Source organism: Protomyctophum parallelum (assembly GCF_964188405.1).
Source record: "Protomyctophum parallelum genome assembly, chromosome: 21".
Classification (NCBI taxonomy): Eukaryota; Metazoa; Chordata; class Actinopteri; order Myctophiformes; family Myctophidae; genus Protomyctophum; species Protomyctophum parallelum.
Genome location: NC_139713.1, coordinates 22,883,988 through 22,898,994, shown reverse-complemented (window position 1 = coordinate 22,898,994; position 15,007 = coordinate 22,883,988). Strand labels below are relative to the sequence as shown.

The following is a 15,007-nucleotide window of genomic DNA, read 5'->3' as shown; positions in this document are numbered from 1 at the left end:
GGGGGGGATGAGATGGACATTAGCTGTTCATTTTTGGCCTGAGTGGTCAGGGCTGGGGACACACTGAGAGCCCCGGCTAGTTACTAGAGTCTGGACATAATGATGGTACGGCTGCAAAGAAATAACAGCAGCAGACGAGACAAGGGGAGAAGAGGGCAAGACAGGAGAGGAGGGCTGAGGAAAGGAGAGGAGGGGGTGAGGACAGGAGAGGAGGGCTGAGGAGAGGAGAGGAGAGGAGGGGGAGAGGACAGGAGAGGAGGGCTGAGGAAAGGAGAGGAGGGGGAGAGGACAGGAGAGGAGGGGGAGAGGACAGGAGAGGAGGGGGAGAGGACAGGAGAGGAGGGCTGAGGAGAGGAGGGGGAGGGGAGAGGAGAGTAGGTGGTCACAACCAAGTTTGGATGCAGAAGGATGTGACACATGATTCGAGGTGTCTGCATGGTACAGCCTAGAGTTGAACGTGTTGGTGACTAACTGACACATGACAGGAGAATGTCATGCGCACACAGAAAAACTGTCAGTGTTCATTTAACTCTGAGTACAAATGTAAGCACATTGGTACACTCTCAGAGTTACACATGCATAGAACTTTACAGTGAGTGTAGGCAGACTGTCCATCAGCAGTCAGTTTGAGGGGTGTTGACATTTAACTCAATACAAACTAAATATAAAAACCTCTGAAAGTCCTGTTGGGTAGAGTCACTCAATATATAATTCTGTGAGCCTTTGCAGCCATTTAAAAAAAGGCATAGTCTAGGCTACTATAATTGATGATTGTCATAAGAGTTTATGTTCAGACATGGTTAATTACAAGCTTGTGGTTAAGTTATATATACTAGTCAAACAAGCTTTCATTCACTTCATTCTCTTTATTCATTTAAACGATCAATGCTAAATACACTTAAAGTCATGCTGTGTGATAGATAGATAGATAACCTCGGTGCTACTAGGACCCTGCAGCATTCGTCTTGGAGTGGTGAATTCTGGGAATCACAGGCAATGAAACCAGCCCGGTGTGTCACAAAAAAAAAAAAAAAAGACTACTAAAATGGACAGTACTCAGTATGACTCGAAAAGGTCAGGACATTAAGTCACCTCAGATCACATTTATGTAGATCCATCGATAGACCTGTATTGATCCCACGAGGGACATTAATTTGTCATGGCAATACCGCAGTTATGAAACACAGGACAGATACAGAAAAGGAGATACAACTATGAGGAAAAAAAAGGGGGGAAAAATAAATAATGCAAGACACCATAGTGTGATTGTACAGTATGACTTCATAAGCATAAACACGGATACAATTTGACTCATTGCCCTTCAACAAGTAGCATCCCTCGCTCCCTCCGCACCCTGGCTGTTTGGACGGGTCCAGGGGAGTGGCGGCGGTGTCGCAGCCCAACGGGTTAACGACACGGCTTGACTTTGACATGATGAAGCGTCGCTCCAGGACCTTGTGGTGGGAACAGCGTGCCCTCCCTCCCCTCCCCTCCCCTCCCCTCCCCTCCCTGTCTATGTGGCACATCTTTCTCAGATCCTCTCCACAGTGTAATTAGGGGCCCGGCCGCTAAGCGCATAGCTCTATACTGTAGTGGCAGGCAGGAGGGAAAACAGTGGGAACGCAGGGGAGTGGCGCTATAGCTGTGGGGCCGCTAGGCATGCAGGCCGCTACGTCAGACGCACGTGTCTGTCCGAGAGAGATATCCGTTACAAGTACAAGTCCGGAACACATTATTGGTACCAAAATGTACTTAAAAGTGCCAAAAGTAGAAAGGACTCATTATGCAGAATGTCCCATTTTCACTAGTGTTCAAATCTATTAAAAACCTTTTGAAAACAGCGGATCTACAAGCTCACAATATTTGTATAATTATATGGATATATGGCAGAATTTGTTTTGCAATAATAATCAAAATCTACAAAGTAACTAGTAACAAAAGTACAATATCTGCCTCTGAGATGTAGTGTAGTAGAAAATTGAAAATTGGAGTAAGTAAAAAAAAGACCATTAAATTGTACTTACTGTAAGTACAGTACTTGAGTAGATTTATTGAGTTACCTTCCACCACTGTCGGGAGGGGGGGGGGGGGGGGGGTAGGCTGGGCCCTCCAGCCCCCCCCCCCCCCCCCACCCACCCCTCTGGCTCTCCTATCCACTCTGTGTTGTTGTAAGCTCAGTTCTATTGTTTGCCTTGGCAGGCTGTCACAGGGAGGGGCCTCTTGCACTGCACTGGTGTTTGTGCAACCTGTTGGGGAACTTTCAGGGCCATCTGATCTCTGTCGGGCTCTCTTTCCCTCTCTCTCTCTCTCTCTATCTCTCTCATGCTCTCTTCATTGGGAGACGCACACCTCTTAGCCCATCACTTTTTATGGGGTATTGCGTGTGTGTGTGCGTGCGTGTGTGTAGCGCGTGCACGTGCACGCGTGGTCCAGTTGAACCTGGAAAATTATGAAAGAATAAAAAAGAAACACCAGAAAATCTCTGAAATATCCGCACAAACAGTGACCAGCGTATATAAAGTATGAATTAGGCTGTGCTCACATGAACCCTAGCACCCCTATTCTGGGGGCGATCATTCACAGCAAACAAAATGCTGATCTACAAACACCAGCTTGAGCATGAGATGTTATGAGCTATCAGCTATTTTCTGTGAAGATATTTCAGTATAGAGCAAAAACAAGGGGGCGTCAAGCCCTGGGGGTTGCCAGTCGACTAAGTATAGGGTTTAAGTGGTTTCTGAGTGGTTAAGTAAGACTGGTGTCAACATCACTATCCAATTTATGACTCAGGAAAGTGAAGGGAGACACCTTTAGCCTTTGTAGGGGACTTTAGTGTGCCATGCAGCATTATCCTCTAGGACACCATATGGTATCCTAATATACACAAATCTAATGACATACTATTAGGATAACACTGGACACTTCGTTATAGAGGCTATAAAACACTCCCCTGGCATTGTAAATGTGTTATTATTATACTATTTATCTATCAACTGTTACGCCTAATGTATACTTGAACTAAGCAATGTCGGTTGTGTTGGGGAAGAAAAGTGATCTCATCGCGCTTAAGTGACACTGGCGCACGACAAAAGTACAACATACTTTCATTATGCTTAATGGTACTTGTAGAGTAGATTTATCATTAAGTCTGTGGGTCTATGATATCTTATAATGAAACCACCACCCCCTCTATAGATTTTTTTTCATTACGTCTAAACTGCATCGGTGGCATCAACATAGCAACCGTTCCCTAGCAACAAGATCGACAAGAATAAACTACACATAAGAATAATCGTCTTCAACTTGTATACCTGGGCGAACTAAAGGCTTTTTATTCCGCTGGAAGAGTTGTCTCTCATGCATGAGAACAGGCCAGTGTGTCAGTCTACCTCCCGGTTGAATAGTTCCCAAAATGTTTTCAGCTCCAGATCCAAGAGGAGTTTGGTGTCTCCCCTGCAGGAGCCAAACTTAAAATAAATACATTATTAATTAATCACTTTAAGCCCCATTTCAGAGATAGTGATAACAACAGATCTTCAAGCTCTCAACGTGTCCCATTGCGACACGGTGAGAGCTTGTAGATATGCTATTTTATACTCATCACGACCCACAGAAAAATGGGTCCGTGACCCAGAAACGGGCCGCGACCCTAAGTATGCGTGGCCGGGAAGCCACTGGTTTTTTGGAGCCTGTCAACAACAATGCAGCTGTGGCGAGCCGGTTGCTGCTTCAAAGTATTTATCCACACATGCCTCCGGTGACCGCCGAGTGTGGACGGGCTAAGTTTATGCTCTATTCATAGGACGTGAATGAATGAGCACACTGCCAACGGCACTTTTTACCCTCCACTGTAAACACTAGTAGTGAATCAACAGGTAGGAACTCAGACAGCTGTGGAATTCAGAGAGGGAGGGAAGAAAAGAGAGCGAGAGAGAGAGAAAAAAAGACTAAAATAAGACAATATCTCCTGTGTGAAGGAAGAAATTGATGTTGAAGTGGCTGCTTTGAAGGAGAGTGGGGATTGGAAAAAAGCGGGTTTTTTTGTTTTTTTTACAGGATACTAAATCTAGAGTACAATCTGACCTCCTTTGTTTCCCCTCTTCATTTCTTTCCACAACACATCATTTTTTTTCTCTCTACAGACTTCAGATATAAACATGCTTTTTTGCTCATATCTGATAACAGAGAGACCGAGCAGCAGGAACTATACACTATCAGTCCTCCGTTGTTGTTTGACAGGCTATAAAATGGAACAAAGACATTTGATGTATTGTTTATTAAGTTTGCAAGTCTAATAGAGTGGGTGAAAGGTTTCTTGCACCTCTTTTTTTACATTTAGCATTTAGCCAAAACAAAATCGCTGGATCCAGACGCTTTGCACTGTTTCGAAATGAACTATGCATCCTATGTTACACAAAAGAATATCAAATTACATGGCACATGATGGCTTTATCATCATGGCTTTAAAATCATGTGGGAATTGCATAGCATAGCATTATTTTTTTAAACAGAAAATACTAGATTGGGTGAAGGATTACCTGTCATTTTCACTGCTGGGGGAATTAACTTGTTACTGAAATTGTACACATTTCCTGTTAATGATTCAGAGAAGCTATGAAACGTCAAACAGACATGAATATGAGAGAGGTGAAAATAGACACGAAACAAATCTACATTGCATCCTTGTACTGTAGATCGGCTATTTTCAGCAGGCACGGACTGGCACAGGAAATCACCCTGGCATTTGTGGTCTTCACCGGCCCAAAGACACTATGTATTTTTGTATTACTTTTTCTTATTGTTTTGGCTCAGCCCCGGCACCATGACTGGTCAGCCCTTCTGGCATATGCCAGAATTGCCAGACTGTCCAATGCAGGCCTGATTTTCAGAGCGCACACTATGCGTGTGCGTGCAACTTTTTGGGTGGAACAAATGGCAACCCATCGTTACAAATGTATTCCAGTTGTAGTGACGGGTATTTTCTTTCCGTCCCTCACCTATAGGGAGCGGTCCGACGTTCAGAAGACTCGGCATGGCGCGGCACAGAGAAGAGGACCTGATCGGGATCCCCTTCCCCAACCACAGCAGTGACGTCCTGTGCAGCCTCAACGAGCAGCGCCGCGACGGCCTCCTCTGCGACGTGGTGCTGATCGTGCGCGACCACGAGTACCGGACGCACCGCTCGGTGCTGGCCGCCTGCAGCCAGTACTTCAAGAAGCTCTTCACGGTGGCCACGGCCGACGGCAGTGGTAAGGCCCGTCAGTTATTAATATGCATGATCGCCTAATTGCGATTGTTTGAGATGATCGCAATTCTTTCGTCATAATCGTTTCCACGTTGACAAATGTACGGACATTTTCCAAAAATAGTGACGTGTTGTAAGCTTGTAGATCAGCTATTTCCACTATTAAAAACCTGAAGAAATGAATTCCAAAATAATATGAGAAATAATCAGAGCTTAAAGCCAAAAACAATCCCAAGGTTTTTTGCAAATCTTCACTGATCTCATTAAATGACCCCTGAGAACTTTAAGCCCTGAATAATATGTCATATCTGCCCTGTGCAATTTGTGATTATGAAGGCTAAAAACCAAACACAAATAAAAATTGTATTTATACTGTATGTTCCAAAAACACCTAACTAAATTGTTAATCTTAAGTATTAATGTGACAATTCATCGTCAACTGAAATGTGTAATGGTGACAGCCCTAGGCAGTGGCGACCACCACCAGACGGCGGCGGTGTATGAGATCGACTTCGTGGCGTCCGAGTCGCTCACGGCCATCCTGGAGTTCGCCTACACGTCCACGCTCACGGTGACGGCGTCCAACGTCAAGGAGATCCTGAACGCGGCGCAGATGCTGGAGATCCCGTGCATCATCGACGTTTGCCTGGAGATCATGAACGACGGAGGAGGTGGAGGCGGAGGAGGAAGGGAGGAAGGAGAGGACGATGAAGAGGAAGGAGAAGAGGATGAGGAGGAAGAGGAGGAGGAGGAAGAGGGCGGCTCACAGAAGGAGGAGCAGGATGAGGAGGACAACGCCAGCGAGAGGTCGACGCGTTCGTCCGGGAGCAGGGGCGAGCGGACGCCCAGAGAGAGAGGAGACTCCAGTCCTCCCAGTACCTCTCAGTACCAGTACGACCTCCACAGAGACTCCTCCCAGTCCCAGTCCCCAGACACAATGTGTGGAAAACAGGTCGGTCGTCTAACATAATCATGATTTCCTTGGTTCTCCTTAAAGGCCCAATTTATTTATTTTTGCTTTTTCTGCCTTTATTGATAGGTTGAAAGTAGTAAAGGGGTTGAACCCGTTCTGTTCTTTCTTTCCCAACCAGTTCAGAGTGTTTCCACTTTAAATTAATTGGTTCAGAAGACCCTAAAAGTTGGTTCAGAATTGGAACCAAAACCTGGCCTCCGGTTCCGTGAAAGCACCAAGGTTCCAAGAATCTAGAACGGAACCAGTTCTAGAACCAAAGTTCCTTTGGTGGAAAGGAGAAGGAACCAAGGACCCATAATCCATTTGGTTCCATTTGAAAACTCTCAGAGTTACAGAACTGTAAGGGTCAATTTTGAGCCCCTAAGGTTCCCTGGACCCCGCTTTGAGAAATACTGTCACATTTGCCGATTTAGTCTTCAGGCAGTACTACAACACATAGGTGGCCTATCCGACAGCAGGGCCTACATGTATCAGTAGAAGAGTAGGGAGACAACCTGCTCCAACCACTGCAGATGTACCATACACATTGTTTAACATAACCTTTTATTAATGAAAACATTTTGGATTGCAGCTTTAAGGTTAAAATAAATACTGTATATTTCCAAATAGTAGCCTGTGTGTTTAATACACAACATCGTTTTGGACCCTGGGTGTTAAAAGGAACAATTTTTCAGGTTTTGATTAATTTTTTCACCGGCAGAAACTGCAATAATAGCCTGGTCGGACCCAAATTAGGCTGAAGAAACTGCAATAATAGCCTGGTCGGACCCAAATTAGGCTGAAGAAACTGCAATAATAGCCTGGTCGGACCCAAATTAGGTTGAAGAAACTGCAAATAATAGCCCTGGTTTTTCTTTGGACAGGGCATTTAATACACAAAATGGTGTCAGACGCCAGCCTATTAGAAAGAACCGTGAGGCTATTTGAGGCAGGGCTACTATTTGTAAATATACGGGTAGGGGTAGTGAATGGTCCATGTTGTGTTTGCGCACTGACGTTGTGCTGTGCTGTGTTGTAGGAGAGCATGGAGAGCCGGGCGCTGAAGGACTTCTCCATCGAGTCCCTCCTCCAGGAAGGGCTGTGCCCTCGCATGTCAGTGCTGGACAGGAGGGCCAACTTCTCCCCTCTCCTGCCCGGGTTCTACCCCTCCATGTGGGCCACGGACTTCCCCAGCTTCCCCCAGCAGGTCTTGGACGCCGGCGGCCACCACCACCCGCCGTCGTCCCACACGGGAGGCCCTCTGCCGGCCAGGCCTCGACAACACCCTTACGGCGCTTCTGGACGAAGCCACCTGGAGAACTCCAGACCGCTCGACCTGGCTATCAAGCGAGCCGTCATAAAGGAGGAGATGAAAGAGGAAGTTCCGACCGGTCTGCTTCACGGCGACTTCCTGAAGGAGTTTGTCGGCTCTGGACTGGGCGGCGTGGTCGCCCCGGGGTCGGGGTCGGCGGAGGGCCACCCGCTGGGCCAAATCAAGGACGAGGCCGACTTCCGCTCCTACTTGAGTTTCCTGAGCTCGGCGTCCCACCTGGGGGCGCTGTTCCCTCCTTGGCAGCTGGAGGAGGAGAGGAAGATGAAGCCTAAGGCGTCGCAGCAGTGTCCCATCTGCAACAAAGTCATCCAGGGCGCTGGGAAACTGCCACGGCACATGAGGACGCACACGGGAGAGAAACCATACATGTGCACCATCTGTGAAGTGCGATTCACCAGGTACTTACTACTAAAACCTCACTTAGTATAACCAGTGGTGGAAAAAGTACTCAACTTTTGAGCCCCTCCTATGACCAGCTTTCCGGGTGTGTGTGTAAACACAAACATTGGCTTGTGATTGGCTGATCACCCCATAGCGATGATTTGATTGGCTGAGCAAAGTACATATTGAAGATAAAAGTGAGGGCAGAAAAGTGAAGACGCCAAAAGTGATGATTTGATTGGTTGAGCACGGAATATGCTATGATGATGTATGATGATAAGAGCGCCCCTCACTTCACCCAGGTGTGATTATTTTTACTTAAGCAAAAGTATCAATACTGCAATGTAGAAATACTCCGTTACAAGTAAAAGTCTGGAATTCTAAATGTACTTGAGTAAAAGTACAAAAGTATTAACATAAAAATGTAGGCTACTTAAAGTACCAAATGTAAATGTACTCAATGTGCATAATGTCACATAATTATTTCAAGTTTGTATATAAAAAATAAATATTTTGAGTTTTAAATGTGGAAAGAAATATCATAATAATCAAAAATCTACAAAGAAACTTCAAATAAATGTAGAAAAAGTACAAGATTATGATTATGATTATTATGCTCAAATAAAGTTCAAATACCTCAAAATCGTACTTAAATAAATCTACTTAGTTAATAAGTTACTACTGTTTACAATCAGGGACTCGTGTTCATTATCTACGATCAGTAGTTAGTCTCGACCAGACAATCGGAAAACTACGCCTACGTCTGGTGAAATCTAAATTCAATCTAGTGGCTAGAACGCTACAGAGAAAAAACAGCGCAGTCAAACCTACTGCTCTGAAAACAAACTCATATCCCTGTCCCAACATGAAAGGCCACCCCAAAAGTAATTTCATTGGTTCTGCAATGCAGTTATTTTGTATACTGTATATATTCTCAGAATTGTTTCCACCCAGTTTTAGCCACTACACTAAATTTAGATGTCACCAAACAACGTATTGGTAGGCGGAGATCTCCGATTGTCTGGCTGCGCTTGACTATCTTTTAGTAAGCCACAGGAAACAATCATAATTTACAGAAAAAATATATATAATTTATGAAGCAAAAGCAAAGAACCCCATGTTTTTGCAAGTGGAAAGTCCCATCGAGGTGGTTTCTATGTATTAATGTAATGCCTCAGACACCTACAGTACGTCATACTACTTGGGCATGCAGTACTATACACCAGTACTATACAACTACTGTATGGACAATCTTGAGACAGATTATCAGTCTCGTTCAAAATGTGGAATACAAAATAGCAAAGAAATATTGTATTTACAATAATTGTCATCAACTCTGGTGTCCTAGCCTACGGCTATATACTTAATTTATACACGTACGCCAGTGATGCGATCTACAAACTTACAGAGCTTAGAAGATCTGCGATTTGTTTTGTATGCACAATGGTGTCTCACTTAAGTGGTTAACACCAGTGCTGGAAAAAAGTACAATTTTTTTCTTTTTTTTAACTTAAGTTAAAGTATCAATAGTGCAATATAGAATTACTCTGTTACAAGTAAAAGTCCTGAATTCAAAGTATACTTATAAAGTATTGGCATGACCAAACGTTCTGGCCAAATAAACTGAGCAGACGTTTTGTTCTGCTCCTTCCAACAGACAGGACAAGCTGAAGATCCACATGAGGAAGCACACGGGCGAGCGCCCGTACATCTGCCTCCACTGCAACTCCAAGTTCGTGCACAACTACGACCTGAAGAACCACCTGCGCATCCACACGGGAGTGCGGCCCTACCAGTGCGAGCACTGCTACAAGAGCTTCACGCGCTCCGACCACCTGCACCGGCACATCAAGCGCCAGAGCTGCCGGACGTCCCGGCCCCGGCGGGGCCGCAAGCCGGCCGCCTGGAGGACGTCCGCCCCGGGCCCCGCGAGCTTCCTGTGTCCACCGACGACGGCCTCCTCCGCCGCCAGTCGGTTCGAGGAGGGCCGGCTGGGCGGCCCCACGTTCCAAAGGGTCAAGAGTCACGAACTGATGGGGGAGATGTTCGGCCTGCACGGCAACAGGGGCCTCAGATATAAGAGCGTGGACGCCGCCGGCAGGGAGGAACGCATAGCGGAGAGGAAACACATTATAGCGGGGGAGGACAGGGCAGGGGCGGAAAGGCAGAGAGGCGTTTTTGCCTTTGCACTGGCCGGAGAGGAGGTGCTTACCCGCTCTCCGTTCTTTAAGGCGACCTCTGAAACGTGGACTGAGGCTGGAGCGTGCGCTGCGCTGCCCTGAACCTGTCGGCTGAACTAAAACATCATTGTGTGGCCTAGGCTAGCACATTAATGCGTCGAGTCCCGATTCTGGAGGGCGGATATTCAGTGAAGAATAGCTGATCTACAAGCCCAAAACATGTCGCAAAGCGACGCGTTGTGAGCTTGTAGATTGATTATGTTCGGCAAAGGGATTTGGCGTAGAGGCAAATACTAGTGGACCTAGTACAGATCCCTGGGGGACCTCGGTCACCCGAATATATAGGGTTTAAGGAGGCTATAAGCAGCTATTGAAGGTTTCAGGGAGAGAGGTGATTTCAATGAACTGTTGTTGTGGCTAGAATCAGTAGATCTCACATGTATTACGGTAAATAGAGTACAGTTGCAAATGTTTTCCAGGTGTTTTCAGACCAGAGTCATTTTAGCCTCAGTATGGCGCACGTGTGTGTGTGTGTGTGTGTGTGTGTGTGTGTGTGTGTGTGTGTGTGGCTAATAGAGATCATCACACATAATAAGGAGCAAAACACAATCAGGATAGTGACTAACGGCCAAGCTACACAAGGCAATTTTGCGCGCGTGCGTATGCGTTTACTGCACGCGTTTACTGCACGCGTTTACTGCGCGCATAGAGCGTTTGGATAGGACCAATATATGTCAATGATATCAGCTACACCAGACGCACGGATACCGCGGGCCATCCTACGCGTGCTCTAAAAATAGGATCGGTTCTAATTTTTGTATGTGCGTATGCAGATCTGGTGTAGCCGGGGCATTTCGCACGCATACTTTGTGCGCGCAGTGCGCTTACGTCAAACGCACACATGCCCGGTGTAGCTTGGCCGTAAAGCAGCAGGTCTCCTCTCTCCCGTCTCGGTCTCTGACCCATCTCAAGCTAAATTAAAAAAAAATCAGTGACAGAGAAAGAAAAACACGAAGAAACACTCAAATTTCACACTAATGTTCTCCCAGAAAAGAAACATTTCCTAAGACTGGCTTGAGGAACCGTAAAGTCATAAAGATATTGAATCATTCGAAATCACTCAGCGAAAGCCTGTTTATTCATGGCACACACAGTGCCATAATAGGGAAACTTTGTTCCTGTAGATGTATTAAAAAAAGACAATTTCCGTGCATGTATCCATTAATTTCACACGTGTAATCTCAAAGCATAATATTTCAGCTACAACACACTGAGTTTTGATGATGACTGCAATTAGTATGGTATGGCAGTTATTCCAAAATTGCTGTAAGTACTTCATTTCTGAATATACAGTAGGCCTATGCTAATCATGTTTGTCCGCACTGGACAAACATCCGGTTTGTTTATGAGCTGTTTATGAGCCTCGTTAGAATATATATTTTATTATTTATTATTTTCAGTTAAGGCAACAAACAAGTGATGTTTTAAATTCAGAATGAACCCATTCTCCTCCCCACTGCTATAGGCCAAGGATCACTGATGTAAATATGGCCTGCATCACATGCCATGTTTCAATATAACTACAGAAACTATAGGTTCTTGGACAAGATCAGATTCAGTTCAATCACTCCAGACAATCACTGCAGACAATCGGTTTAGATGCACCATAATAGTCCACTATTATTCAGAATGACAGCTGAATCTGAATACAAATGCCTCATTGAACACCTCAATTGGATCCTGTCTGATGATCGGGAGGGATTCGGGTTGAGAGGGGTGGTAGAATATGAACCTTTTGAGATTCTGATCAACATCAGCGAGTAAATGTATTCTGATTGGGTTCGCTCTGGTTGGTTTGTCTCTGGTAGGAAAAATCAACAGGGGGAAAGTAATATATAGGCCTATTCCTATGAAATGCTTTGAGGCATGTAAACAAGGATTCGTTTTGTCTCCGTCCATTTATGTCAGAATCACTGATGTCAGCGCACAATGCATCGATGTTGTGGAGGACTCATTCAGGAGCTCTCTACGTCCACACAACACCGTGGATGTGGAATGGATGATCTACTGTTTCAGCCTGACTTTGTCTTCCTTTAAGATAATGGAATCAGCATGGCTCTGACTGCGGGCGGGTTCAATGAAATCTACGCAGTAATTCACTAGTTCTTGTCGGGGGGTTTACAGGGATTCCCGCCGATAAATTATTGCCAGTTAGTAAGCAAACGGAACCCTTACAGGTCAGTAACTCTTGAGTTATGGGAGGGTTAGTGAAATTAAATGTTTGAGAACCACTGCTGTAATCCACCATTTAAACTGTTGGACACAGGTGGACCACGTCCATCTAAATGACTAGTGTCTCCTGGCCCCGACACCACATAAACCACATAAAGTCCAATGAACTTTGCCAAATGCCTGCTGCTAAAGACTGATGCTCCTAGACCTCTGCTTTCTGACTTCAAAGATTCCTCAGACACCTTGCCAGGTGCAACAGGTCACCCGACAATTCAACTCCATTCCAATGCAAATTTGATGCATTATTTCCATAAGCTCCTGAGAAAGAGTGATCGGCAAGCATAGATATCGTTTTTATACTCTTTGGGTCATTCAAAGTTAAACTACCTGTTGAATATTTGTTTGTTTGTTTGTGTTTGTTTTTTCTCTCTCTCTCGATCATACTGGTTAAGCCAGTGGTACTCACATTTCTTACTTAAGTAAAAGTACCAATACTGCAATATAGAACTACTTCGTAAAAGTCCTGTCGTCTAAATTTACTTGAGTAAAAGTACGAAAGTATTGGTATAAAAATGTACTTAAAGTACCAAAAGTAGAAAGTACTAAATATGCAGAAGGTCCCATGTCAAGTTTTCAAATGTATAATCATTTGAAAATAGCCGATCTACAATCTACAAGCTCACTGAGCTTGTGCAATGCGACGCATTGTGAGCTGATGCAACGCATTGTGAGCTTGTAGATCTTCTATTTTCAAATGGCCGAAATGTATAATGTATGTTTTGTAATAATAATCAAAATCTGCAAAGTAACTAGTAACTAAAGTTTTCAAAATCATTGTAGTGTAGTAAAAGTACAATATTTGCAGTGGAGTAGAAGTAAAAGTAATACTCAAGTAAAGTACAGATACCTCCAAATCAAAAGTACAGTACTTAGTTACTTTCCACCACTGAAAAAAGCTCACATCAGGTCTCATAATTAGTTATTACTTATTGTGGCTGTGAACAGTTTTACTCTTAATTCATCCAGGTCCATATTTTCTCATTTTCATCCATCCTGTCATCCATCCCCTCAAGATATTCATTCCCTTTACTTGGCCATATATACTTTTTCCATTCAATGTGTTGTGTGTTTATAATTTGTGTCTTAGTAAAGTAACAATTATAAAGTGTGTGATTCCTTGTATTTTGTGGGCCCTGAACAGCTAAACAAATTCAGATATTTATTTTATGGGTAACAGCCGTACATTAATTTGATATTCCTCATGAAAGCCGTCATATTATTTGCACTCTTCAACTACTATGTTTCTCAAAATACACTTAATTGAAAAAATTATACAAATTGAAAGAACCCACTTGAAGTTTGATCAAATCATGAGATTTGAAAATGTGTTTATAAGTTTCTATTGCCTTGTTATGAATTAAGCTTTTTCTCTGCACTATTGTATATAGACAAACATTTGGCCATGGTGGTGTTATTTGCTGTTTCATTGCTGATGATATAAAAAATATATATATATATATATATATTGCTCCAAAAAGACTTTGAAAAATCCTTAAAAAGTTGTGGATTTTGATATTTCATAAACTTGAATAAGCCTCGTTTTAATGTTCATGAATTATGTGTCTTAAGATGTACATTTCGGACTAATCGACTGCCGCTTATAGCTATGTACTGCTCGTGTAATTGCGCAGTAACAAATCGAAAGGGATTAACCCTATTTTCATATTTTCTTTGATTTATGTATAAAATTGTTATTCGAAGATTATTTGAATTGAAATGGGAAAATATTTTCTTGCTATTTATGCATATTTAAATGAACGAGCCTTGGCTATATTTTGCAAATCTGTTTTATAAAGACACTAAATGTTGAAGTTTTGTTTTGTGCCAAGTGTAACATTTCTTTAAACTGACTAAGTGTGTGTGTGTGTGTGTGTGTGTGTGTGTGTGTGTGTGTGTGTGTGTGTGTGTGTGTGTGTGTGTGTGTGTGTGTGTGTGCGCGCGTGCATGCGTGCGTGCGGGCGTGTGTGTCTGGCACTGTCTGCCTGCCTGTGTGCGTGCGTGTGTATGTGCGAACGAGTCTATTTGTCACATAAATGTTCTTGGGTATTTTAGCTTAGTTGGAAAATTTAAATATTGTTCCCCGATTAATTATTCACAAAGAAATACATTCACATTATACAAATAAGAGACCACAAAAAAGCGTTCCAGATTTCACGTGAGATAAAGTACAAAGAATTAGATTATTTAATTACTGGTATCAAATTTCATAGTCAGTGGTATTTTGGTTTAAATCATATAAAATAAATGTAATCCATCAATGAATAATAAAGTACTTTAAATTCTACTTCTAAATAATTATTCTAGAATCTATAACAATTTATAGTATCTATTTTGTTTTATATTATCTAGATTGTAAGGATGTGAATGAGGGCACTGATTGTCACATATTGTATTCTACTCATCATAGGCTACAGATCCAACAATAACACACGTGCACCACCCAGGATATCACAGGAGGTCACAGCACGGCATTGTCCAACAATACATTATGATTATGTGTAAATATGATGTTGCTCTTCCATGCAATGTGGAAAAACAACCAATGGTCTCTGCAAGTGATTATTTAAATCTATTTTAGTATCCTGACCTCTAGTGTATAAACAGCTATATTGCACCATGTTTGC

General features: G+C 43.4%; 1 protein-coding gene across 4 annotated transcripts in view; it reads left to right on the top strand.

Moving 5' to 3' along the window:
- Positions 1-10,653, top strand: part of zbtb7c (zinc finger and BTB domain containing 7C) — a 35,495-nt gene extending 24,842 nt beyond the window's left edge. For all 4 annotated transcript variants that reach the window (XM_083794438.1, XM_083794441.1, XM_083794439.1 and 1 more), the window contains 4 exons: positions 5,004-5,249; positions 5,707-6,197; positions 7,237-7,928; positions 9,569-10,653. In XM_083794438.1, coding sequence (XP_083650564.1) covers positions 5,004-5,249; positions 5,707-6,197; positions 7,237-7,928; positions 9,569-10,193 — 2,054 coding nt within the window. In that variant the 3' untranslated portion in view covers positions 10,194-10,653. The remainder of the gene's footprint in view (positions 1-5,003; positions 5,250-5,706; positions 6,198-7,236; positions 7,929-9,568) is intronic.
- The last annotated feature ends 4,354 nt before the right edge of the window (positions 10,654-15,007 follow it).